The 27,924-nt window shown below is 40.8% G+C and overlaps 1 protein-coding gene across 2 annotated transcripts; it reads left to right on the top strand.

The window, feature by feature from the left end:
- Positions 1–9: 9 nt before the first annotated feature.
- Positions 10–27,578, top strand: SLC25A36 (solute carrier family 25 member 36). Of its 2 annotated transcripts, none has more exons than XM_038145426.1 (7): positions 10–232; positions 8,285–8,455; positions 12,904–12,981; positions 15,601–15,701; positions 22,978–23,044; positions 24,190–24,479; positions 25,172–27,578. In XM_038145426.1, exons 1-7 carry the CDS (start codon positions 192–194, stop codon positions 25,363–25,365), a joined length of 942 nt encoding a protein of 313 aa, XP_038001354.1. In that variant the 5' UTR covers positions 10–191; the 3' UTR covers positions 25,366–27,578. The 2 variants fall into 2 exon arrangements, with proteins under 2 accessions (XP_038001354.1, XP_038001355.1); XM_038145427.1 differs by lacking the exon at positions 10–232 and adding an exon at positions 279–3,272.
- The last annotated feature ends 346 nt before the right edge of the window (positions 27,579–27,924 follow it).

Here is a 27,924-nt window from a genome sequence, read left to right as displayed (position 1 = left end):
GCCGCGGCGAGGGGCGGGCCCGTCGCGGCCCCGCTTCCCTCCCGGCCCGTGTGCCCGCGGAGCCGCGCCGGCAGCGGGAGGCGGAGCCGGCCCGCCCGTATTTATGCTGAGCCCTGCCGGGAGCGGTGCCGTGAGTGTGGGGCGGAAGCGCCCGGCACCTCCTTCCTCCCGCCCGGGCGCAGGCGACGAGGATGAGCCAAAGAGACACCCTGGTGCATCTCTTTGCCGGCGGGTAGGTGAAGCCCCGGGAGCTGCTCCTGCGCTTTCCCGTTCTCTTCCCTGGGCTGCGGGTCTGGCCCCACTCCTGTGCCCGCTCTGGCCTGGCCTGGGGGCGGCGGCGGCCTGGAACGGCTGCCTGCGGACATCTCGGTCGGGCTGCGGGGGGCTGCCCGCTCCTCCGTGCCCGAGGAGCCGCGGGGAGGAGAGAGCGGGCCGCGCTCTGCTTCCCGCCCCGTGCCCTGAGGCCTTTCCGGGCCCGCTGCGCGCCGTCGGGCCCGGCCCCGGGTGTTGCGTTGTGTCACGGGTGGAACGCGGGCCCTTGGGGAGGCGGGGGTGGAGGCTTCCCGGAAAACCAGCCGCTCTCTCTGGTCGCAGTTCCCGGGTTTGTCCCTGATCTGGCGTTTCCGTGGAGAAGCGCGCAGGGCCCGCTGTGCGTGGGCTCCCCGCTGTCGGGAGCGGCTGCCGGGGCTCGCCTGTCGGCCTCGCGGGCTGGCGGTGCCCTGCTGTGTCCGTGCCATGCCTTTTAACGCTCCAGGGTGTGCTCTCCTTCCCTCTGGGGCTTTGGCACATGCAGCTCTCCAGCCACAAAGGCAGAAGAAATGGGAGGGAAGAATGTACTCAGAAATGAAGATTTTAGCCTTAGTTAGGTTTGGGGTAACTTTGTACCTTCACAGCTATTAATGAAGTTTCAAAGTGTGTCGTTTTAGGTTTCAAAATGTATGAGCTGTATTTCTGCAGCCTGTGGCCCTTCCAGGAGCAGGGTGGGAAGGGCACCCAGCCAAAAAGGGAAAGCTGGGGGTCCTCGATTGTGATAGTGTGTTTGGGGAGTGAGCATGACTGTAAAGAAGTGATAGAGGACACACCTTGGATCCCATGAGAGAGCTTGAAGCTGTGATTTCCCTTTGTGCTCCTCACAGACAAAAATGAGCTTGCTGCTTCTGGACTGAGGTGTTTGAGGTGGAGAATAATGTATTGATTCTGAGCAAGTCTGAGTGACTTGGATACGTGTCAGTACTTTCTCTGCTTCTGGCACACTTTGAAGTATTGTACATCTGATCCAGTGCCTGTGTAGGGGCTTTTTCATCCCCTTGATTCCTTGCACCCTGTTTAAGAGGAGAGTGGTTATGCAGCAGGAGGCTCAAGATGCAGTAGCATGTACTGTTTTCTGCAGGCTTTGCATTCTTGTAAGCATTCAGAAAAGCAATAGCAGGAGCTCAAGAATGATCAGGAGCTCCTGCAGAGGTTTGCAAATACGATGAGGGGTCTGGAGCATCTGTGTTGTGAGAACAGAGTGGGGGAGCTGGGCCTGTTTTCTGGTCAAGTCTGGAGAAGAGACTGAGAGAGGATCTCATTAATGCATATGAATATCTCAAAGAGGTACCAGGAGAAAGTCTGGCACCATTTTTCAGTGGTGCCCAGTGACAAGACAATGAGCAGAGGCCGTAAACTAAAACACAAGAGGTTTCACCTCAATATGAGGAAGAACTTATTATACTGAGGGTGGCAGAGCACTGGAACAGCTGCCCAGGGAGGCTGTGGGGTTTCCCTCTCTGGAGACATTCCAAACCCACCTGGACATGTTCCTGTGTCACCTGCTCCAGGTGACCCTACCCTGGCAGGGACATCAGACAATATGACTTGCAGAGGTCCCTGCCAGCCCTAGAGATTCTGTGAGTTGTGCCTGATTGCAGCACTTCAGCTTGACAGCTCTGCACAGGGGAGATCACTGAGCAGAATTGTGCATCTGTGTCAGGTTTGTAAACCTGAAACTTGAGAGCAGATGAGGATTGTTTAGCTCAGCTTGCTCATTCCTATTTATTGCAGAGCAGTCGGGTCGATGGCTAGGTGCTGGCCAGCTGGGTCAGGGGTTATGCTGTGAGGAGAAGGCTGAGTGTGAGCCACATGTTTCCTGTAACCTTAGTTCAGCCAAGCTAACACTGTGTATTTGGTCACATTTGGCAGTAGAAGAGTTTTTTGGGGTCATCTCCTGACTTTGCAAGCATGGTGCACTGCAGATCACCTGAGTGATCTTTACTCTTCAGTGAAACTTAGAGGAAGAAAGCTTTGTAGCTTTGTTTGCCTTTAAGTTGCACCAGAGCCTCTATAGAGACAACATGATTATCTCTATCTGCTGGTGCTTTTTTTTTTCCCAGATGTTCAAGTTCATTCTTCAGTTCCTGCATTCTGTAATGAAATTTGACCAATGACATTGCTGGTTTAGTAGCATAAGTGGGACTATCCTGGGATTTCTCTGTAGCTGCTCTGGCTGTATGGGGTTTTTTTGTCTACCTTCTCTTTTTCTCCCCCTTAGTCAAATAGCAGCTGTTGTCACTGTAGACATTATGTTGGTAGTATAAACTCAGGTGCTATTTATTCAAGGATGCAGTTGAACATTATTCCCTTCTTAAATTAAAAAGTCATGTGATTGAAATGTAGGATGTAGATGAGCATTTTTAGTTCAAGTAGTAAGTTACGGCTGCTTTTTTAGTTGTTAGACTCATTTTTAAAAGTGGTAGAAAACCTTAATGTTATGCTTTATAGAAAAGATTAATATGTTTTGGATGTACTGCCTTGCAAGCATACAGTGAAAATTCAGGTGTTGGCTACAAAAATAGGTTTTCATGATTTATTCTTCATTTCCAGAAAGCTTATGACAGTAATGGTGTATCATACAAACTTCCATCAGAACAGTGAACTGCTCTGAGTGTTGTCCCCTCAGCAGAAGGAGGGGTTTGGGTTAGGAGGTGGACAGCTACTTTTCTGACTTCACACTTGGATAGTCTCAGGTTTGCTTCTTTTCTTCACTCTTGGTGTTCCTTGCAGAAATTTGTCCGCTTTCTAATTTAGCGTGTGAGGAAGTATAGGGAGGAGCTTCTTTATCTTGATTATAGAAGTGTCTCAAGTTGGTCTGTAATTGTAATCATACTCTGTCTGACAGAGGTTCTTAGCAAATCCCTACAGAGGCTAAAACAGTAACGGTGCAGAAAATGTGTTCAACATAAGTGTGTGAATTCTCAGCAAGATCAGACTCTGCTGAAATGTATGAAGGAAAGGTAAGAGGCCCCTGGGCTTTTCTGATTTCAGAAGGTTGTTAATAATGTGTAGCAGGTACTGTGATGATGGGGGCTCTTCTACGCTGTTTCAGGAAAGAGTCACTTGAGCTCTAACTGAGTTGCCAAGCACTCAGCTCCTCTCTGCCCTAAAACACATTTGAGGCATAACCCTGCATGTATTTCAGAGCAAGTGAGAAGGTTAGTGCCTTTCTGCCCAAATTTGAGGTTATCTTTATATTCAGATACACTTTAGTGTGAAATAAAACACTGTTTGTTTAAAGCTTGGGGTTTGCTCCATGGGGTTACTAAATTGCATGAAAATTGCTGTCAGTACTTGAGAAACTGTGCCCCTGGTATTTTTCTTATATTTCTTTCTAGATGATTTGAGCTGCTTTTACTTAATATGAATGTTATTGTAAATATTGATTTACCCATCTGTTAATAAAAGCTACACTGTTCATGTTGATGTTTGTTTTGGATAATGGAACCCAGTGATGCTTGATCCCCTGGTGGTGTTTTTCCTCTTTTCACTTGTAAGTTTCTATGTGGCAGCACATTGGGGGATTTTATTTTTACACTGTTCATTACACACCACAAGTTTGATTAGCATTTTTAGTTTATGGATGTGAGCTTAACTTACACTTTCTAAGTTTCAGCAAAGAAACATAATTGGTGAGTAGAGTGATTAAGGGTTTGTGGCTGCTAATACCCTAGTTGAACAGTGTTACACCAGGAAAACCCTGAAAATTCTGGATTAATGAATGCTGTCTCTGAAACTTGCTAAAGCCCTTCTATACTCTCTGAAGGCTGATAAGATAAATGCAATATCCAAAGCTGCAACTTTGTTGATGTGAGAGTTATTCTGGTTGTAAGACATGTGCATGAAACTGCTGATGGACTTGGGACCTGAATTTGCAGTAACTGATGAAGAGAGAAGAAGTTCTGTTCTGTTTGTAAGTGGCTTGGATACTTTTTTTTGACAGAATTTTGAGCTCAGTTTACATGCTGTTTCATTAGACAGCCAGTGTTTGCATGGAACTTTCATTTTCGTACAGGAAAGATAAGTATCTGGTAAAATACATGAATTAATGTAGACCCAAGATAACAGGGTCAGGGTTTATCTTTAAGTCTTTGAGGCTGTAGTTACAAACGTACTGTGAAAGGTGAATCTGAAACTAGCACTGGGCAGCCATGGCTTTTGACATGTGTAAGCATTCAGACATAGGAGTGCCTCAGGTCTTGCCATTCTTCACTTCCCATTTATACTGTGTCAGCAGGAGTGTGTTTGTTCACCTACTTACTCTAGCAGGTGAGATTCGTCTAATCCTGGAGAAAAAGTTACACATTAGTAAATGTTCCTACAAGTCACACTTGTTGGGGCCTAGTGCATGCATGACTAGAGAAACTCAAGCCCAGAGTGGTTTTAGGTAGTAGAAATTTCTGAAGTAATTTACAAAATCCCACCTGCATTATTGAGAAGAAATCTCATCTTTTTCTAACTGCTAAAAAAATGTTTTTCTGAACTGTTCTAGTTCCTAATTTGTGTTAAACCACAAACTAAAAGTATTCCTCTTAATTTGAACTAGTGAGGAGGGGAGCAGGAAAGGTGGCAGCCCTCTGCTGGCAATTTATAGAGCACTTGTAGGCTGGAGCTGGTGGCTGGCTGCTGATGACCTGCCAGGACTCGAGCACAAAAATGTGGCTGTCTCTGGTGGTATTCCCAGGAGTGTGTTAAATAAGCAAGGCTGGAAATACATTTCTAAGTAAAATCCACTGTCCTTGATGCTTTAACAGAACAGCTGCTGTGCTTCTTAAAAGTTGCTTATTTGTACAGAGTGCATATTTTTAATTGTTTCTCTTCTTTGTTTACCCACAAGCTCTGTTTATTGACAGTTTTTCATAAACAGATTTTTGTCAAGTCTTGAGGTGTTTATCTTAAAGGTCAAGTGAAATAAACAAGTCAGGATAGTTACTGGATTATGCCTTTGTAATTCAAACTTAGTGGATCTTGTGACTGTTGAGAAAGTTCTGGCTCCTCAATATATCAAGACATTTCTTTCACTCCTTCAGTTTCAGATGTTGTCTCTGTTATATGGGGCTTTTTGAGGGCTGGGAAAGTGATGTGTTAGTTTGACAGAAGTAGAAATTGGGGATTTTGCCAAGACTCACATTACAGAGCCACACAGCACTGTAAAACTTCTTAGCTTTCTTCAGTTGTAAGAAGAAATTTGAGATCTTGAAGATCAAGGACAGAGAAGAAGTTTAATTCAAACTATCAATTGTTAGTGGAAAACATTGAAAATATTCTTGGGTTCAGTGGAGACATCTTAAATTGTTTAAGAAAAGCCTCACCAAAGAAACAGAACAGCAAGAAACTGCCAAGGGTGCTGATTATTTGAAATTACTTGAATGGCAGAATGTGGTGCAGGAAAAGGCTCTTAAAAGGAGGCAGGTGAATCTGCTGCTTCTCTAGGATGCATGTGAGCATGGTGCTGGCTGCTGTTGTATCTGCTGGCTGTCGCTGCCCAGTGCCTGCTGCAGCCAAAACAGCAAGCACAGAGTAGCTGTGTATCAGCCCTCGTCCCCAGAAATCCACTGCTGAGTGAGGGGTGTCTGACCGTCCCCCCTGAGTGTCTGGTGGAAGTGCTGCAGTCAGGCATCCCTTGTGATTTGGGCGTGGTGCAGGGGAGCGTGCAGGGCATGAGCTCCAGGTCAGTGTTAATCTTCAACTTCAGAAAATGTTTCTGCTCTCATCTAGCGGGGGGGTGAGAGGGGATAAGGGCTCCAAACTCCAAGCCCTGTTCAAGAATGCAGGTCAAGGTTTTTTTTGTCCTCATTTCTTCCCTACTTCCATAGCCTTTATCTCATAAATATAAATCATACCATGTGCTTTCTCTTGTGATTACTGTTGCTTGAAAGCAAATTCTTCTGTAACCTGTCCGAAATAAACACAGAAAAGTTTTCAAGAGGGCAAACTTGAGGAGAACAGAAATGGAGGGGTTGCAGGAAAGGAAGTAAACTCTAAAGCCAACTTCCTTCATTGCCTGCACAGGCATGTTACCATGGAGTGGGGTCTGGCTTGAACTGCAGGAAACACAGACAGCTTTGTCTGTCTCAGATCTTTAAAGCTTCAGTAGCTTCAGGTCAGATTGTTTTGGGAGTTGACCTACATGTGCTTCTCACGTGCTGTTCTTGTTTTGAACCTTCATGTTACAGGCTCTTACTGTTTCCAGCCCTGGCTAAAATAAATATTAACATATCTACCCTCTTTCTGCAACTCTTAATTTTAAAATAAATCTATTTGTAGCTTACTGTTAGAAGTAAGTGAATTGCTCATTCAGAGCAGACTGCTCTGATTCTGTGTCAGGCTGGAACTGCATGCGTGCAGCACACACTGAAAGACTGTTTTTCATCTTCATGTGATAATACTTTTTTCCAGGCTGGCAAAGAAACTTGATATCTTACCTCAATTAAACCTTGAAAGAGAAAAGACTTCAGTCTCATGTTGGAACTAGGGACGAGCAGGATGCCTTTAGACTTAGTAATAGGATACCTCTAGGTCACTGGGTTTAAATGGAGTGTTAAATGAACATCAAACTTCTACTTGGCACCTCCACTCTCAGTTCACTTCATACAAACAGATTAGGTTTGTAGGATTCAGTGTTGTATTTTTGTTTTCTCTGTGGTAGAAGAGAGTCATCAGACTACCCTCCTATGAAAATTTATAGGATGTCTTAGCTGTAACTCCTAATTTGGACTGAACTCTCCTTTTCATTTTGGAGAGCATTTTAAAGTTACTTGAACAGGCATACAGCTTATTTGGGGGTATTTGAGCTTCTTGTGTTAGGAAAAAATAGCTGATGACTATCTTGTCAGAATCAAGCACTTCTTCTAGTGATGTATATGTTATTATATATATATTTATTAGGGAAAGCACATATGGGCCCTTTGACTTCAGTACAAATTGCACTTATGTGTTAGTGGATTTCGGACTGAGCTGTAGTTAGCATTAATACTTGAACTGAAATCTGGGTTTGCTTCTTTGGGTTGGATTGTTTGTTTGTTTGTTTTTAAAGGAGATAGGTAGTGTCCTGGCCATATTTTTAAGAAGGGTCTTTAGCAATGTTAAGATTACCTATCTCTGGAAAGGTTCAAGGGACTGTCTTGGAACTCAGAATTTGCTGTTTTTCCCTCCAAGGCTGTAGTTGCAGAGCTAGGAATGTAGATATTAGTAACTGAGTTCTGAAGAAGCCCAGGAAGGCTCTGAGCAGAGCTGGGCAGGGCAGAGTGTCCTGGCTGCACTGCGGTTGAGCAGAAGGGCAGGAGCTGCTGGCAGCACAAGTTGTGCATGGCTTGTCTTGATTTGCTCTCAGGAATGAGAGGCAGATTGAAGCAAACCGGGTAAGTCTTCACCTGGTCAGCCACCTGAGCTCGTCTGGCTTTGCAGTTTCTACTCTGCAGTACCTGGTCAGCCTTGCTGAAGTGGGCAGAGCTTGGGAAGCACTTGGACAATCACTGCTTTCATGGTACAATGACCAAAATACAGTCGGGCTTTTGAAGATGTTACTAAATTGCAACACCACAGAGTTTACCAGTTTTTACACATAGTCCCGTGTGCATATTGCATAAATCTTTTCTGCCCTTAAGGATTTTTGGCACCTTTTTTGTGGTCAGGAGCACATTAAACATTACAAAGAAAAGGTAAAATTTATCATAAGAAGTTAAACATTGAAGCTACTGAGCTACTTTCCAGGACTGATTTGAACAGTGTGTACTATGCACCTTCACTCCATTTTGTCTGTTTAAATTTTCACTTCAAGTTGTGGGGTTTGCAGACTGACTTAGCAGTTTGCTTGCCTTCAAGGGCACATAACTGTCATTGTCACACATGTTCCCACTGGTTCTTCATATTTTGCAGTGGGACTGTGTTGACTATAATGTCAATTCTGTGTGAATGTATCCTTCAGTTTCTTTTTCTCTTAAAAATATTGTGATCCTGTTTATCTTTGCAGATGTGGAGGTACTGTTGGTGCAATTCTGACATGTCCACTGGAAGTTGTAAAAACACGACTGCAGTCCTCCTCTGTGACTCTCTACATCTCTGAAGTTCATCTCAACACTCTGAATGGTGCTACCGTCAACCGAGTAACCAGAGTTTCTCCTGGACCTCTCCACTGTCTGAAGTGAGTGTACCTGGCACAAGGGTTTGGGTTCATTTGGGGAGGGAGGAGATCAAAATCTGTATAAAAGATTCAGACTTTTATGTCTGTCATGATGCTACCAGGAGATGACTTTCCATATCTTGCTTTTTAAATGTGTTTCCCATTTTTTTAATGTCCTTCATGCTTGAGTTTGTATGTTGAAGTAGCCAGAGCATGTATACCTTGTACAACTCACAGCTCCAAACTGCATCCCCAAAATTCACTAACACTTAAGTGCCAGACTGCCATTTTCATCCTGAAAAAGCATTAGTATAAGACTTCTTTTTAAACTGTTTTGTGTCCTAATCATAGAAGTTACTGAATATGGAGGCAATTAAAATTAACTCAGTTTCTTAGTCTCTTTCAACTTTCACCACCCACACAGTTTTTGCCTTTGAATATCTTCTGGTGGGTGTGTGACTTGTAACATTATTTTAGAGCTAGTAAGAAATAGCTAAGGCTGGCTTTCGCAGTGATCTGTGTTGTTTGTGTAGTGCCTCACTGAATGGGGGCTGCCTTTCCTCTCCTTGTTTGCAGTGCTTGTGCAGTTCAGGAGCCAGCAGGAAAGCTGTAAGGCTGCAGTTAAATGGCTTGTGTGGCCCACAGGAAGGGCTCACTTTTCCCTGGGGGACTCAAGCTAGCCAGTTCAGGGGAGGGGAGCTACCCTCAGTATTTGGGGATGAGGGGAGATTTCCTACAGGAGGGACCTGCTGCTGCTTCTTGCATTAGAAAGTTGGCTGAATCTTGACAACTTCTATCTTCTATTCTTAATTAATTAGTAAGAAGTAGTTTGTAGAGAGCCCCTTCTGGCAGTTGAAGTGTAGGGTTTAAACCTAATCTGGTTAGAGCATAGGATATGCTTAAATGGGGGTTGTACCCAAATAGCTCCTTGAATGGAAGATCATTCTTATCATGAAAGTTTGGGTTCAGAGCCTTTTCATGGCTCTTTTTTCAGGGTCTGATGGGTGAACATGTAGGGAAGAGGTATGTGGGAAGGAAAGGCCTGGATTGTGACCAGCAAGGCCATCTGCTTGACTTTGTGTCTTTTCTTGATAGGAGTAGAGTGCTTCAGCTTCATTCTGAAAGCTTGGTTATGAATTTATTTTCCACTTAGAAATGTATATCAATGAATAGCAGGTTGAATAGATGTGTTTTTGTAATGCCTCTCTGCTAGAAGCCTGCTATGCTTTAAATACATCCCGAAAACTGAAAATAACTTGGTATTCCCAGGAAGCAAATTCAGACTGAGGTAGAGGTAGCCCATGATGAAATTTATTGGTAGGTCTTGTTTGTTTTCTTAGCTTGTCTTTAATAATTGCCCTCTAACGTGAGCTGTTTATCTGTAATACAAGAATGTATCTCTTCTGCTGCTTTTGTTCTTTCCTTAGCTGTGTTTTCTTTCAGGCCATTATCAAAGGGCTGAGATGCAAAGCCTGGGTTTCAAGTTCTTAAAATACAGTAAATATGAAAAAATCCCAAATGGCATGGCAATGGACTATGATAATGAAAATGCATGCGTACAGGACATAATTACTCTTGGTTAAGGTACTAGAGCTGTTTAGTGGGGAAATAAAACTGGATTAGTTTGTCACTGTCATGTCCTTACTGTCATTAGATATTTTTTGATGCATAGCTGTCAGACTTTGATTGTGTCATAGCAAATTCAGTGCAGTGCTCAAGGCTCACATTACTCAGACTAAAAGTAGAGTGATTCAGGCAAATTATGTCAGAATTTCAGTGAACTGACTGCTGTAGAATCACTTCTGCATCTTAAGCATCAGTGGAGGTGACTTGAAAGGCATCTCTGCCAGGAAACAAACTCAGAAAAACAGGTGACTCTATTCTCTGGCAACAAAAGCAAATTGTTTTTTTCTCAAATATCTGTGTTGCATGTCATATTACATTTTCTCATCATTCACGTTGCACAGTTTAAACCTGGGGACTTGCTAATGGAAATCTTACAAGCCTCCCATTGCAGGCTCTCCATGTGACATAAGAAAGTTAGTTGAGGCTGTATGGAGCACTTTCCTGCTCTTCCAACCATGGATTTGCCCTTAACTGCTTTCAATAAACGAGTCCAGGCCCTTGAATCTGCTCTTTAATGCAAGAAGTTTGTGTCTTATTTTCAGTGCAGCCTCTGGCACTCCTCCAGCTGGTGTCTGAATGCAAAACAGCATCAGTAACTACCTCCATTACAATCCTGTCTCTTGCTCCTCTCTTTAGCTCTTTGCTGCTCTATCAAATTCTGGGACTGTAGATCCAAAAGAAGCAAATAGACCTGGTACACTTCATTCCTAAGTTTTGAAGACACCGATTCCTGTTGCTTTGAATACATGTGCACCTATATGGGCACGTGTGCATGTGTAACGCATGATGTGGTAGTAGTGGTTTAAGTGGATACAGATCATGTTGATTGGGTTCAGCATTGCAAGGCATAAAATGCTTTCATGATGACAGACCCAAATAATTTGTATTTCCAAGGTGTCTTTGAATGTGTGTTCAGTATTCCAGTTACACTTAGTGAACTCATAGCTGATGGTTATGGACAAAAAGCTGGGATGTTGCTGGGCACATTAAATGTCAGTATTCCTAAATGGCAGTGGTAACTGTGGAACCACTGGTTTATTTTTGCTTAGTGGAAGCAAAGGTAAACTTTTAGTTTGACTTAGCAGCAGAGCAATGGTGAATCAGCACCATTGAAATCAGGAAGTCAGAATAGGCTTGGAATCTCTTTTTAGTGCTATAGATTGCTTTCACTTGTTTGTTCCGATAGTAAATTCCAAAGAAAATGGCCATTTATACAAGGCTTTATTGAGTAATTGGCTTGTCATTAACCTGCATGGCTCTTTGAAGAAGAAATATACAGAACTATTTGTGTGCATCGGCCAGGGTTTCTAAATCAGTAAGCACAGGAGTTTTGTAGCATCTGGGAATGTAGTTAAGAATTAACTTTAAATCTGGTTCTAAAGTAATTGCTAGAGCAATTTCCAGTAATGGGATGCAGGTAGTTCTTGTTTCTCCTCCCATGTCCTACCATACTTTTTAAAATACCAATGTGATTAGTATCTAGATTGTGGGGCAGATTGATCTCACTAGAACTGAATATTCATGCATAGTCTCTTATGTGCCAGGGTGCCTTGCTGCATAGGTCTTCAGCTCTTCCTAAAATCCCCAACTCTGTGGGATCCATATTACAAAACTAAGGGACTAAAAATGCCTTATTTGCAGTCTCAACTTGCTGTTTGTACCATGCTTTCCTGTAAGTTCCACAAATGTGCATGGTTACCTACCCGCTGTTGTCACCCAAGCAATCCTTCCTGAGCTGTGTTTGTAGTAGATACAGTACAGGAGATGTGAGATCTCTCCTGTGGCTGTGACTCTGCATGGGTTGCACTCCTGTCTCAGTCACTATCAGTGAATTACCTTGCATGGGTAGGTAAGGATTGTCTTCCCTGGAATGAATCAAAAGCCAGAAAACCACTGGCTCCACAGCCCAGCAGCAGTGCCAGGTTGGGAACACACAGGCAGTGGCTCAGAACTGATAGGAGGGAATCCCTGCCAGCCTCCAGGAAGGGTCACTTCTCACATTGAAGTTTTCAACTTCCTTTTGCTATAGTCAAAATAATCACCATGTCTTAAAGAATCAAGCTAAAAATGGACTTCTAGTTGAATATTTAGAGGCTTTCAGCATTTTATGTGTATGAGAGAGGCAGGATGAATAGAAAAGCAGCCTTACAGATACAAACTTCTGCCATGAAACTTAGTGTCCTGTTGGAGTCTTGTGGAATCTACTGGGGTAGCACATGCAAAACCACGTTGAGGTCTCTCTTTGAGAGAAGGAGAAAATAATAAATTGCCAAAGGTGTTCCTGGCTGGGTGTCATAGGCAGTAGAGCAACATCTTCCAGAGTGGCTCTCAAGACAGCAATGAGTGAGTGAAACTGGACTTCTAAAGTCTCTCTCTCTCCTCTCCTGCCTTTTGCTCCCTGGCCCTGCCACTCAAGTTCACAAACACTGGAAGCTGAAGGGTGGTGAAAGGAATGTAGTGTAGAATGAAGTATTTTTGCTCTTGAACAATCTACAGCCTACATGAATGGGAAGGTTTCCATGCTTAGTATTTTCTCCCTGATTCAAGGACACTTTCTTTAACTTCCTAACAGACAGCTCTGTACATGTATGTGTTCCTACATGTAAGTTAAATCTGTGTTGAGATCTCAACTCTTATTTCTGCATTTAGTTTATGGTTATCATAGCATTTTGAGCAGTAATGTAATTTTTAATGCTGATTCTAGGAAATTACTAATTTTCTTTGTGGTCTGCACTGTATTATTGCCAGTAACTATGGAAATTTTTCACATGACATAGTTTTGGTGGTTAGTGCATTCCTTAATTTTGCTCTGAGTGTTACAGTTTTGTCTTCTTGTTTTCTAGGATGATCTTGCAAAATGAAGGCCCCCGTTCCCTGTTCAGAGGGCTGGGTCCTAATTTAGTTGGCGTTGCTCCTTCCAGGTAAATACAAACATGCACAATAAATTAAATACATTAAAGGTTTTAATGTGTATTTGAAATAAGTCTTGCATCTGTAGTTGTAAATACTTAATTAGCAGCAAGTAACCTTTGGTTTCTGGGATAACTTTTTGCCTGAGGAATTGAGCCATTTATGTACTCCAGAGCTCCAGCTGTCTCAGCATTTCCTATCCTATGTGCTGTTGTAATATTATTTACTGCTGTGTGCTATCCCTGATGCAGGGTTTTGTACAGTTAAAAAGAAAAATTCTTACAGAATTGCACATGTAAACTACAAGTTTGAATCTTGGAAAATACGAAGGTAGACTTAGCTTCCAGTTAATCCATCATCTTCAGGAAGCAGTTATGGGATCGCTATAAGCCTCAAAACACTGGGTCTTCGTCCTGAGTTCTGTTGAAGCGCAGCCTGGTGTTCCCTTGCAGGAGGAAGCCTGTTCTGAAACTACAAAAAGGGTGAGACACTGGGTAGGAGGAGAGACTTACCATCTGTCCCAGGGAGAGCAGAGCCAGCAGTGGACAGGGCTCCAAAGGGTACTGGGGCAGTGCAGGGCCGAGGATGTAAATCTGATCTAGTTGGCGCTGGTGTTGCTGTTGTCTGTTGCTCTGCATCAGCACAAATACTCCCGTTCCTCAGCTGGTGCTGGCAGGCAGAGACAGAGCACTTTATGCCAGAGTCTGAATTTATCCTTACATAGAGCTGTCAACTCAAGTTCAGTCCAAAAATAGGAAAGAGTATAGAAACAAAGCTGTGTAAAAGTAATATATTCTTTAGGCCTGGATGAGGATACTGGAAGTTGTTTCCTGGCTCTTTTCTTTTTTCTTCTCTGTTTAAGAGAAGAGCCTTTATGCAGAGGGAATATATTCCACGAAGGTTTTATTCTGTCCTTGACTTAGTGCTCTGCTTTTGTTTATTTGTTTTGTTTGAAGATAAAACATTCCTCTCTCCTGCACACTCAGTTGGAGATTATCTTAATTTTACTGATTTGAAGTATTTGGATGTTTCTAAAAAATACTACTAAACTGAACTTTAGCTCTGATGAGGTAATGTTCTTTCGATCCACTGCATAAATAAGAAAAAAACTTAATGAAAGAACTAGATAATCTTTATTTTAGCAATTTTTTTAAGGATTTAGGAATATGAGAGGTGCTTTCTGATCAGTAACTTAGCACTGCCCTTTGGAAAAGCTGCAGTAAACCCAGTAGCATTTTTGTTCTTGACACCTACGGGATATCAGCACTTCCTAGTCTGGAGAGCCTGTAGTTTTGTACAGCAGATCAGTCTGTTCTACCAAATCTTCAATTTTGATATCACTTTAATAGCAATTTTTACCCAGGAATGGGATCCATTGCATAAGTGACTGTCCTCCATGAAGAACATCCTCAGCTGGAAGAAAAATATATATTTCTTTTCAATTAATTATATGTTAAATCTGCTGTTTCCCTTTGGTTCTTCCCCTAGGTGAAATACGTAGCTTGCTAAAATGTCTGCTTGATGTAGTGTGTAAACTTTATTTATAAGCACATCTTCATTTCCCTCTGGCTGATTCTGTCTCAACCAGTACTTCATTTCAATTAAGCATTAGCTAAGTGGATTTAACATCAGCTCTTTGTTTAAATAAGCTGTAGAGAAGCATATTTCATAACACATCCAGTGTACTTAACTGAGTTCAGGTTCCATTTTAGAAATTACACCCGTAAAGCAAGCACTTTATCTTCATTGTAATAAAGAAAAACATGTTCACACAGCTAATGAGGTTAATGTTCTGCTTGGGAAAAGTGGTGCATTCATTTTTTTCTCTTGCAGAGGGGTGTCTGTAGATTTAAAACAACTGAGTTACAGTGTGAAATGTGAGGTTTATATGTGCTTAAAATAAGTTTTTTGGCTTTAATGAGTGAAAACAACCATTTTTTGTAATATATCTAATTGAGTTGCTGATCATGCCTAGCTTTGTTTGGATACCATCTCAGACTTGTGTAGCACAAGTTTACAACATTTTTTGTGGTGTATTGAGAGACAAAAATCAGTGTCCATTATAAATACAGAAGTCTGGAAACAAAATGTGAATCACAGCTTCACAGCTGTTTTAGGATTTAAAGTATAAATATTTATAACATCAAGTTAGCAACATTTAAATGTTAAATGCTATAGTAATAAGAATGTTGTTTGTTTGGGGTTTTTTTTTTAAGAAGCTGTGTACTTGGTAATTCTCTTCAAATTGTCCTGCTGTTGAAATGAGTTTAGGTCCATTGGAGAAAGTTTGTTCTATTTATAATATTGAAGAATACTAAAACTTTTTTGGTGTTTTTCTTCCTAGTGTCACAAAAATCACTGCCATATTTCAAACTATCCGTCCTTCCCCTCACAAATTGGTAATTGGAGCTGTTGTGTGGAAAAAAAAAGTCAAGTGTCATGTTTAGATTCTTTATTTCCATTCCTAGAATAGTCCCACTACTTTGCAGGAGTTAATCCTTGAGTAGTTCTTTACTGGGGAAGGGAGTTTTAGCCCAACATAGTCTTCAGTCAGTGAAGTTAATGGTGCTGCTTGTTGAGAATTTTGAAATGTAAAGCATAATATAACTTGCATTTTGTTCTCATTTTAGAGCAATATATTTTGCTGCTTACTCAAATTGCAAGGAAAAGTTGAACAATATTTTCAATCCAGATTCTACCCAGGTACACATGATTTCAGCTGGTGTGGCAGGTAAGGATCTGTAACTTTTTAGCTTCATCCTGCAGTCATATCTGCAAATGAGAGGTGACAATAAATATGGAAAAAAAACCCCAACAAAACAGAACATGCTCAGTAATTGAATGATGTCTTTTTTAGTGGTTATCTGCCTTGGCCTGTCATTAAACAGGCTCTCTGGAGAATGTATGCATGAAACTGCACTAAGTGATAAATAACAGTGTGTGTGAGCACTCTCTAGAAAACCTCCATGCCTGCTTTTTCAGTCGTAAATTTGTGAAATGAAAAATGTAACCTTTCAAAACAGTAACGTGTTGCTCTGTAAGATATAAACAGTGTTTGCACTGACTTCTGGTTTAATTCTTCCTAATCAGTTTTTTTACCACCATTTTCTGCTACAGCTTTGTATATTTGACTTATTTTTGTCTTTCAGAAAAGTGCCTGCAGCTATTTGTGTAAATTATATGTAACACCCCCTCCTCCTTTGTTCATATATCAGTCTATGAGAAGTTTGCTCTGCCACTAAAAAGTCAGAGAAGAGCAGATTTTTCATAGTCCTCATGTATTTTCATCTCAGTAGAAATAATTCCTGTTTTATATCTGCAGTGTAACTTTGGTGTATTTTAGCAGCTACAAATATTTGTTGCTTGATTTGAATATTCTGTGCTTTGGGATCATTAATAAGGGGGAGTTAAAGGCAACTGAGTTAAGTTATGGTCATGGACTTGTGCTGGGAAAATCAAAACTTGGATTGGCAACACTTTATCTGTTGTTGCCTGTTACCCGTTATCTGCCTTTCCTGCACAATAACAAATGTTCAGGTTTTTTTATAGGCCATGGGCACTTTACAGATGAATTCTGACAATTTAATTGTTGAAGTTCCTAAGTCCTGTCAAATTTTACAGCCAGTTTGTAGAATGTGAGTTACTGGCAATCTGGAATGGACTGATAAAGGTGTGATGTCAGAATAAGGAATAGGATTTGTTTTCTATTAATGCTTGCTAATAATCTGATACATAGAGATATATGGTGTATAAAATGTAAGTGACATTAGCTTTATACCTAAATGACACTAATGTCCATCTCTGGCACATGAAATGTTGTGACAGTTTTTCATCTTTAAGGTTTAAGAAGAGCTCCTTTATTTTGCCCAAGTCAGACAAGGACAGTGCAGTGTTTGTTTTTTTTATCATCTAGAAATGAATGGTTTTGTTTGTCGGTGAACAGCATGGGGAATGGGATGGAAGGGGATTTAATCAAGAGCTCAGCCTAATAGTTAATTGCATCAAGAAAGATGAAGAGTCTTCAGGTCCTTGTCAAGGGAATAAAACATGCCCTTAATTTGGGGGCAGGGGGAAGTGTGGGGGGTATAAACAGGACTGTCCTCAATGGAAGGCTACTTGTGCATCTCATGCAGTGCTGCAGGCAAATGAAGATTCTGCGTGTTCCTCATCTTTGGAAGTTCCTGCCCTCATTTTGTAGAGCACATTTGTGGAGATGGGCTGTAGTGCCTTTTCCTGGGTGTTTGCAGCCTCAGGCTGTAGTTAGTCATGGAGCTCTGTAGCCGCTTCCCTTCCAGAAGGTTGGTGTTGTGCGTTTGTGCGTACAGCTGCAGTAGACTGGGGAAATGGATTTCAGCCTTAATTGCTGTTGGCCTTCTTTTTACTTTTGTGTACAAGTTCTAACACTGAACAGCTCTTGGGGCTGTTAACCTTCTCATACTTCCCAGGTTCTGCAGTTGTATCTCTAAACCACAGTCAGTGAAACAGGATGCTCAGTGCAGGCTCACACCACAGGTCTTGGCACTGCACAGTACAGAAATTCTCAGCTTCTTTGACAAACAACATGACAAGTCTCTCTTCTGGTGTTATTCTGATATATGAAAAGGACTCTGCAGTTAAAATTAACAGTGCTTTCCTGGGAATGTGCTAACCTTGTTTTTGTAATTCTAATATATTTCAGAAAATGCACTTAAACCAGCTATTAACAGTTTTACCCGCAAGGTTTGTATTGCTGTATGATGCAAATCACCTTAAAGAAATGGCAAAATAACAGGGACAAGATCAAATGTGAGCTCTTACTTGGTTGACAGGTTAATACATAGGATCATTGCAAAATTTGCTTTGGAACATAAGATTTCAAAATTGGCAAGATGGATGAATACTTCAGAATTAGCAAAAAAATAATCAGTATTGGTGTTTTTCTTTTTCAGCTGCCATTGGTTTCAGTAAGGAATTGAGTAATTCAGTCTTAAGTGAGGGTTGTTGTTTTGTTGGTGGTTTTTTGGTGGGTTGGCATTTTTTTGGATATGACCTATCTGTTTCATAAAGTCTAATACCTAATTACCATGAAGTGGGATTTGCGCTTACAAAGCTTTTCCTGTAGGTTGCAAGATACAGTAATGATGCAAAAATACATTTTTAAGCAAAATAATTGTAATGTTGTTTTATTAAAGTACTGCAAACAGTGAACTACAGTCAACTTTACATTCTATTTATTTGTATAATGTGCTAATACATGTCTCAGGCTAGACTGATGTCATTATTAAATAAGGATGGGTTTATGCACTTGGTGTTTTTGGGAGTGAAAAGCTGATGTATAGTATTTTAAGCATATTTTGTGTTGTTGGTTGGTTTTAGGCCTGATTCTTCATTCTCAAAATATATATTTATGGTTTTAAGGTTCTTCTACAAAGTTTGTTTTACTCTCTGCATATTAGTAACTGATGCCTTATGCAAACAGAAATGAATGCTGTCTTCCTGCTGTGCTAGTTTCCAGCATATAGAGCACATCCCCTTCATGCCTAAAATATCTGTGTTGACATGAAGAAGTACTCAGCAATTCTTTTTGCTTACTCCTCAGCATAGCTGTGGTTTTCTTTTTGCAAACTAGGGCAGGGAATATATCTAAGCTTGGTACAAGACTGTTTGCTTGTGTGAAGAGAGTTGATTTCTGGACATTTCCAAGTTAGGCTAAATTCTCAGATTCACTATAAACTCTGCCTTCTCATTGCACTCAACCTCTCTCACCACAGAAGAAAAGCTGTAGAGAACTGAATGAGATACTTGATTCCTGTATGGCTTTCTTGTTTGCTTTTTTAATGATTCACAGCCTCAGACAACATGGTTGCAAATCTGCTGCAAAACTACTTTGCCTTGTATGCTGTTGCTGTTTTTTCTAGAACTTTGCTGGCAAACCAACCCAAATGCAGATTTTAAAAATTATATTTATTTGAAATAATTTGGACTGCTTTATTACTTAGAGATACATTACTTTGTAAGTTTCTAGTGCCGTGTACACAGTTAATTCATACCAAATAAAATGCATATTTAGTTCACTGATATTAGAAAGGTGGATTTCATAAGGCATCCTTTCTGTCCTAAGACTAGGCTAGCTTTAGTGAATAGTATTTTCAAGAGAGTGGGGAAGGAGGAGGTTTCACTTGTAAATTTTCTATATTGGTAAGTATTTGGAGGTGTAAAATTAAATTGCTGCAAATGAGCAGAAATTTCAGTACTCAGTGCATTTTACACATCTATTTTAATATCTGTGGCCTGTTTTGATTATTTTTCTTTCTTTTTTTCCTAAACTTTTACCTGCAAACAGTTAGATTTCCCAATAACTGACAAATCCTTCCGCTGGGATTCAATTTGTACACTTGTGTCTGATGAGGTCACTGCTTGTTGTTATGATACAGAAAAGCCTGTGTCTATTTTAGGCATTTACTGTACATTTCTCCCGTGAAAAGAGTGAGATCGTGTCATCTCATGCTCCCCCTCCGCAGGTCACTTCCTGCAGCAATATGGACTAACTTAAACCTCGTGAGTACTGAACTGAGCGTCTCTTGCAGCCTCTAGTGTAAGAACCACACATTGGGTTTGTGATATTATTGAATAAACACCGTAAGGGGAACACACTTCTAGCTTGAACTCAGATGATGTGCATTGTGCAAAGACATCACTTTTCCTTAACTCTGTTTAGAGTGATTTTTTTTTTTTTCTGTGCCGTTCAGGGAAAGGTAGGAAGTACCTTTCACTGAGAGCTGCTACTCTACTTAGCTCTGGTCACCTGAAAGCCCCTACTGGGTTAAACAAGGCATTTTGGGAGTTTTTTCCCCAGTGTTCCAGAGCTGCCTTTAAAATGCTGCAGCTGATATTCTGTGTTGCCACATTTATTTCAAAGACCTCTTTTCTTTTTCTTTTTTAATATGTGTATATAATCCTTTCTGTCTCTTTCTGTTTACTCTTTTGGTTTGTTTTTATTTTACTACTTTTAAATTTAAATTCATCATTCCATGTTCACATGCGTCTGTATCAATTACATTGGCTTATAGATTAAAAAACCAACCCTATCCTTTGAAATATGATGCATAATAGGAATACCTGGGATCTTACCTGTCAGTAGCTGGGATAGCTGAAAAAGTAGATTGAGATAATTCTGTCTGAAGCTGGGATACAATAAAATAGAACTACAGGAGTTTGTAGCATTGCCAGATTTATCTGTACATGTCATGAATCTGGGATCTTTCTTGAGAGTGCAACACATCGATAGGCATTGTAAAGTATTATAAAGATCATGAAGGCTTTTGAAAAGAAAAAAGGAAACAATTGATGGAGCTTTTTGCTGCAGATTTTCTGTATTTAAAAATTAAAGTTTATCTTCTCAAGGATCCTAAATGGTATGTTTCATGTTTTGGAGGGCTTTCCTTGGTGTCAGCACCACTCAATTTTTCTTCTTCACTAACTGCATTTGCTACATTAGCTGTAAGGATTGACCTCTAGTCGTCTCACCTTGAAACCTGAATTATTGAAGGCCCTTTGATTTGAAGGCTTCAGTTTGAAAGGTCAACTTAGGCCTGTCACAGCCATGGGAAAAAATACTGGCCATGTTGCTGAGTGTCTGATCCTTCTGTTGGAGGTGCTGCATCTAAATAATGCTTACAGTGACCCCAAGAATGCAGTTTTGAGTAGAGTAGGGACTGCATCCCATGCCAGCCACTTTACACTGGAAATTTCCAATATACTTTACTCAGCCACTGCCACTGCTGGCACCTGTGCCTTGCCTGCTCCAGATTAAGGAGTGGCAGGCACCCTTAGTTTGAGTTGAATATGAAGGAGAAAGGCTGTAACATACAGCCTAAAAGTTACAAAATTCCAAAACATGCAACTTCAGCAGGAATGCAAATGGATTTTTGGCTTTGGTAACTTGTAACTAAGAACTAGGAGAGACTTAAGAACTAATTTTGGTTTTTAGAGAAGTCTTTCATGGAAGATGTGTTGGTAGGGAAAGTGAGTGATTTTTTTCTCCCGCCTTATTTCAAAGCCTTTGTTGCAGTTCTGTGCATTTCCTAGTGCACTTCATGCCACAAAGATTGTGATTGGAAGTCAAACAAAATTAAAGCTTTATTAGTGCCAGAGTTAAGAATGAAGTTTCCTTTCAGTGTTAGTTGAGCTCAGGCTCAAGCACTACTGGAATCAGTGGAGTTTCTGTGACATGAAGTGACAGGTCAGACAGGTTATGGCTACTTTAGCTACAAGAACCTGTTTTGCACACGTGGTGTTTGAAAAACATCTCATGCCTTGTTTTGATGGAGTTGTTCCCCAGTGCTTTGAGGTTTTACATCATTATTTGCCTCCATTAAATAGAGATACAGAACTCTTCCTTGTTAGGATTACGCTCCATTATGTGAAGGTTATATACAAAGTACTGAGATACAGGAAAAATTAGTTGTGATTCAGAAAAAAAAAGCTGACTCCAAATCTTTATTATCTACCATAGGAAGTGGCTTAGCTAAGTAGTTTGAGTCAGTTTAAAAATCGGTTTAATCAGAAAATTGAACAGAAGCCTCCAATCTGTTTTTATTCTTCTGATGTAGAAAACCAGCTCAATCTTAGTAGCTGCCAAATCTGATGATTTATTTTTAGAACTTGAATTGAAAACCGTAATGACCTGTTTAAGCTTTGAGGGTGGGCACAGATCAAACCTTAGAACAGTTAAGATCCCCTGGCATTTCTGAGTATTGCAAACCTTTGCGTGCAATGTAAACCTAGATGGTGATTGAACAGGAGTAACATGTATGCAACCAGTTCTGCTAAATCTATTTCTCTGAGCTGTTAGTGATCTGATAAACGAGCTTATCAATAGCCTGTTGCTGGATAAGTACTGTGCCCCAGCCATGCACTGAGCAAGGTAACTCTGTCCTTCCCCACACACCCAGTCCATCCCCTTGCAGGAGGGCAGTGTGTCTTTGTAGTTACAAACCAGCCATGTGTGTCACTTAGAGAGCAAGTGTCTAAATTTATCATCTCTTGCCTGGCCATGTTCCAGCTTTTCCCTTTTCCTGTTCTCTCCTGCAGACATGACACCTCATTGATGGTGCATGTGTGGTATTGCAGCTTGAGATGATTTTTTTAATTTTACTTTTTTTCAGAGCTGCCTTTCACTCTGCTTTCTTTCTCTCTCTCCACAGTTATGCAGAAGTAAGAGTAATTCTTACTTCTTTTTTTTCTTTTTTCCTTTTTTTTTGATTTTGTTTCCTTTTTTCTTTTTCTTCTGTTTTCTTTAGTGGACTGAAAAATCAAAGCTTTAACCCTTGGCCCTTATGCAAGCCTGAGTAGTTGCTGTCTGTCTGAATAGTTAGAAGTCATAGTATTTACTTTTAACAATTTAAGCACTCATATGCTTATAAAAGTATTCCAAGGCCAGCCAACAATCTCTGCTTTGAATACTAAATAAAAGATTAGCATTCAAATATAACTGCTCTTTATAGTTCAGTATTAAAAGGTCTCCTAATTTGCAGTAATAAATGCCTTTTAACTGCACCAAAAGTAGTATTTATTCAGTCTGCATGCTTTTAAACTCGGATTGTATTTCAGGTAACAAAGTAAATTGAGGCAATGTTTTATAGCATCTGAAATTGCTAATGCTGTCTCTGCAATGCATTCTTATTGACTTTTTTTGCCCAATTGGCTGATATTTGTCTAGTTGGCATTGCTGTTCTGTGGTGTCAAAACAGGGTTGGTACTAGATAGGCAGAGAACTGTACTTAATTTGGCTTATTTTATACGGGGCATCTCTTGCCAAGAAACAAACTTACTCAATAATAATGTAAAATTTAAAAACAATCTAAGTGTTTATTGGCTGTATGGATTCACAAAATGGGGACTTCAGAAAAAGCAGTATAGTCCGAGTTTTTGCATCCACTGTACCTTAACTGTGTACATTTGGAACTTAGATGCATCTGTTCTTGTGATATCATCACATCTAATTATGTTATTTTTACATTTTTTAGGCTTTACTGCGATCACAACAACTAATCCCATTTGGTTGGTAAAGACACGATTACAGCTTGATGCAAGGTAAAGTGGCAGTAGGGAACCTCACTGCTGTGATAACATTGTACTCAAATGTTGTGAATCTGTTCTGCACTCCAAAATAAAATGAATTCTTGAACATTCAGCATTTCAGATTTGCAAAGGTGATGCTGGTCTCTCTACACTACAAGCTATACTAACACTTCTCTTTTTAGTCTGTTCTGAAACATGCTTGAGGCACTGTAGTCAACTGACCTGAAAATTTGGAGTTAATTACAAGGCTAACAGTTTCATTAAAGTCATGTTCTACCAACCATATGCTTATATTTTCATTCAGTAATACATTCTCTTTAACTGTTGAGCCAAACATTCCTGAAATATGGATTCAGTATTATAGCAAATGTTTAGAAAAAGGCTTTAAACATCCTCAGGTCTTTATTTTTATTCTGTGACTTGCTCACTCAGACCCTCTGCTGGCACAATCCATGTGCCTGCACTTGCAGCTGTAGTGAAGCACATCTCATGCAGTGTTGTCATGGGTTTGCATAGTTTTGTAGAGTATCCTAAATACGTCAGTATGCACAACTCAATTTAGTGAGCAAGCTCAAAGTAGGAATAAAACTTCATTTGCTAAATACTGCTTGAAATTGATGTGTGTAATGAGCATTTTCCTTGACATCAGCAGTGGCTGAGTTCAATCAAACAACATCTCCCAGTGTTGCATGGTTGCTGTGCCAGTTGTTTGCTGAGAGCTGTAATGCTGAGGGCTGCTGTTTCAACTCTTAGCCACTGAATGCTGTGGAGCTCTTTATTGAGGCAACAATTAGGGCAAATCCATTATGCAAAAGGAAAGGGTCATTTTCCTCATGAGTCACTGACAGTCCATTTGGGAGTCTGTTTCCAAGCAGTTTAGTCCTTTATTGTATGAGAGCTGGGGAGGCCTAAAGCTGCTCAATGTTTCACTGTGATGCTTTGTCTTTAGTCACTGTGTGAAGTTTGGCTTGGGTTTTGTGTAATGCTTTACCTGTGTTTTGTGCTGAAGGCCTTTGAGACTGTCAAGTGACTTGGAGCCCCTCAGCATCAGTGTTGGGTATTTCCTAAGTCTTCTTGTCACTACAAACCTGTTTAATTAATTTTCCAGTCTCTCTGGTTGCACCAGTTGATATTTGAACTTGTTTCCTCCTTTGTAGGAATCGTGGAGAAAAGCGAATGAGCGCATTTGAGTGTGCCCGCAAAGTTTATCGCTTGGATGGCTTTAGAGGCTTTTACCGGGGCATGTCTGCGTCCTACGCAGGCATATCTGAGACTGTTATTCACTTTGTCATTTATGAGAGTATTAAGAAAAAATTACTGGAGTATAAGACTGCTGCTGCCATGGACAATGAGGATGAGTCAGCAAAAGAAGCATCAGACTTTGTTCGAATGATGATGGCTGCTGCCACTTCCAAAACGTGTGCAACATCAATAGCATATCCCCATGGTAAGTGGGACGTGTGCAGCTGAGACCCTCAGTCAGAGCTATCAGAGGGAGTCTTCTCAGTGAGATTTGTAGCCAGCTTTGGTTTACTTGCTCAAGAAATATTTCCCTGCCTGAATATCAGATATTTAGCTGGTCAACGTGAGTATTAGTGTTCAGAAATGGAAGTGCCTTGCAGTAGGTATCCAGCATGACCTTTTCTTAGGCAATATTCATTTTGCCAGGGGATTGGCCAGGGTATGGCCCAAGGTACTCAGAGGTACTTTTTCAGTTGGAATCTTTCCATTTACTCAGCAATTTTCCATCATGTGCCAACAAGTTCTTGTCTCCCTTCTAGGGATGCAGGCTGCCTAGTTTGTGTGTCATGCAGAGTAGTTGTGTATACACTGTTGATGAACTGATGCCAACTTCTGAGCTGAAATGTAACCCCAAGCAACAGTTCTTTTGGATTGTAGCTAAGCAAATGAACTTGCCTTGTTTAGTCAAATATCTAACACTTGCTCTCTTCTTACACATTTGCATGGTTTGCTAGTCTGTTTGTTTTCCTTTTTTTAAAGAGAAGCTGTGATATTGAGAACTTGGGGAGCAGGGTATTTTTGTGTAAAAATCCCTGATCAGTTGCTGGGAAAAATAATGAAAAGTGGTGAATGTAACCCCTCAATTTTTCTTTTTTTCCACTGGTTTTCTTTATACAGAGGTTGTACGAACAAGACTAAGAGAAGAGGGAACAAAATACAGATCTTTCTTCCAGACACTCTCTTTGCTTGTGCGAGAGGAAGGGTATGGCTCCCTTTACCGAGGTCTGACTACACACCTGTTCAGACAGATTCCAAACACAGCTATCATGATGTCCACCTATGAAGTTGTAGTCTACTTACTTGATGGATAGCAGTGTGACAAGGTGGAAGAAGGTGGAAGACTGAAAGACTGGAGTGGACCACTGAATGTCAATGCCAGTGTGGTGGGCTGAAGGAGCGTTGTATCAGGAACAAGCAGCTGTGGACAAAACAGAAGGTTGATTGTGGGCAACTCTGAATAATTTTGCTGCCTTTATTGTGTGGTCTCATGTCAATGTGACAAATGGGAACTGCCCCTTAGGGAATGCCTTCATACATCTCTTAATTCAGAATTATTCTTTCCTTTTCATCTGTTAAACTAGACAAAGCCATTGAGTCATCTTCAGAGACCTGATGGGTGAGGGAGGGGAAATGAAATATGTTGCTGGGCAGTCCTATTACCTTCTCTTAGTGATTGCTCTCAGCTACATCATTTTTGTTCTGTTTTACTGCACATAACCTGTTGGAGGAATGAGCAAGACAGTACTTTTATAGCTTTCTATACCTGAAACTTCGATTTAGTTGCTCTGAAGATTCATAGAGACTGAGGTAGTGTGGTAAGTGTGTGAAGTTTTCCATGTTGCTACCTCAAGACAAAATACGGTGCAGGGACCCAGAACAGTTATTTCTTCACTACAAAAGGTGATACCTGTTGTAGCTTTTTGGTTTTGATTGTTGTTCTTTTTTTTTTTTTTTCCTTGACGTTTGAGCAGTGTTGTAGGTTAATGAGAGAGTCTGTTCAACTCTTCAGGTTACCAGTCTGTTAATGTTGGTGTATGTGGACTTCTGGTCCTGTTGCATCATGCTTTTTCTTTTCTGGAACTTTTCCTAAGTAAGAGAGGCCTATGAAACATTGTCCTGTATCATCAGTTTTCCTTGCCAATATGTTCAGGTCACTCACACAGCGAAGGAAGTTGCTGAATGCCACTTTATAGCCTTTTTAAGGATTTGTAATGTGATGAGAAATCGCAACTAGTCCAGCCTCCCATTTGTGAAGACAGGATTCACTCAGTTTCATGCTGCCTAAGCACAAGCTGTATTACCCTTAAATATCTGGCAAATCCTGCCTTGGATTACCAGTGTTTATATGGAAGTACTGGGGGAGAACACATATCACTGTGGCTAAGATGATCAGAAAGCAGAAACCAGTTGAAGTTGTGATAGATCTTCTCAGTGCAGACAGACTCTGTGCAGAAGGATGGAGAAATTGTAAATATTTTCTTGAAAGCATTCCCCCTGATAAATGCTGTATCACTTCTGTTAGCTTGAGCCTGTGTACTGAGCTATAACCTTGTCCTCCACATTGTCTGATTATTCAGGCATTGGTTTTGTTCTGTAAGCCAATTGCAAATTAATGCCTTGCATTCAGCAGTGAGGCTTAGCTGGTTTATTCTGTCCTAATTTACAGAATTTTCCAAAATCATACAACTGGAGTGTCAAGCAGTTTAATGTTACAGGAAGTTTTAGAGCTTTCCAGACAGGTATCTTCTCAGTCTGCATCCATTATCTTTATGAAGAAGATGATATTTTATAAGTTGGGGTCAATAGCTTTCTCCATAGAAATGCTGCTACACTGGCATGGACAGAACTGTGCTCTCAGCTCTTCCAGTGTGGTACTTCAGTACACTTGAACTGTGCATCATGTGCAATGGCTTTATTTTATGAATGACTTCTTATGCACTTTGTGGCCTTCTTAGGGCTTATGACTTCTCTTCCTTTTCCTGATTATCTGGAATCAAACCGTGTTTGAAATATGCAGTTTTGTTTTAAACAAAGCATGTGGTTTGATTTCTGTGTAAGCTGTGCAGGAGTTTATGCTGTAAATCCATAGCATCTCTGTGGCACTGGTTCTGTAGGCTCTCTGTAAAACCTCAAAGCTTGCAGAACAATCATTCTGGGCTTTTCTTGTTTGCTTTCCTTTATTTTGATCCTCGTCATGTTTTCCATACAGTGTCAAAGTATTTGAGTATTCCATGTAATTCTCTGTCTTAATTGCTCACCCTCTAAAAGCCACCCATAGTAAGTACATTGACCTTGCAGTGCTGGATTGACTTCCTTGCTCGGAAAATGTTCCCTTTTTAAATACAGCACGGCCCAAGGGGTGACCATAGTGAGCTTGATTGTCTCCAAGGAGTGAAAGGAGTGCTTAAATGTGTTTTAAAGTGGGCTTTTTCTAGTGGTCTCCCTAGGAAAAGACTGGAGTATTTATGACTGACATAAGCCTTGATGTGATGCTTTTGTTCAGCTAAATAAATGCAGTAATAGTGACTTACGGGGTGTAATTTTTGTGACGTAGAAAGTGGGTCACTCTTCCGGTTACCTAGATCACTCAGTCATAGCCAAAACTTAAATTGGTAAAGACCATACTCAGCTTTGGAGTTCATGAATACAGTGAACACTTGGAGCAGCCTAGGCTTAGTGAGGGTTTCTCTCCTCTCTTTGGATACATTGTCCCTTGGTTCCCTGTTTGTCTCCCATTCCTGGGTGTTCCCTGGGTACTGTGTGCGTGCCTTCTCTGGGTAAGAGCCGAGCCCCTGGAGGAGATCAGTAGGACAATTTAACAAGGACAGTTGAATATGGGAGACAACAGCTAAAAGCAGACAATCAGCTTA

The sequence above is a fragment of the Motacilla alba genome, chromosome 9 (genome assembly GCF_015832195.1).
Source record: "Motacilla alba alba isolate MOTALB_02 chromosome 9, Motacilla_alba_V1.0_pri, whole genome shotgun sequence".
Classification (NCBI taxonomy): domain Eukaryota; kingdom Metazoa; phylum Chordata; class Aves; order Passeriformes; family Motacillidae; genus Motacilla; species Motacilla alba.
Note: the sequence above shows the minus strand (reverse complement) of the source record. Positions and strands in the feature narration are given on the sequence as shown.

Excerpts from the sequence above, each read along its gene's own strand:
- SLC25A36 (XM_038145426.1), top strand. The coding sequence starts at position 192 with ATGAGCCAAAGAGACACCCTGGTGCATCTCTTTGCCGGCGG. Across the intron at positions 12,982-15,600 it reads GTTGGCGTTGCTCCTTCCAG|AGCAATATATTTTGCTGCTT; the intron begins GTAAATACAAAC and ends TTCTCATTTTAG. Across the intron at positions 24,480-25,171 it reads ATCAATAGCATATCCCCATG|AGGTTGTACGAACAAGACTA; the intron begins GTAAGTGGGACG and ends TTCTTTATACAG.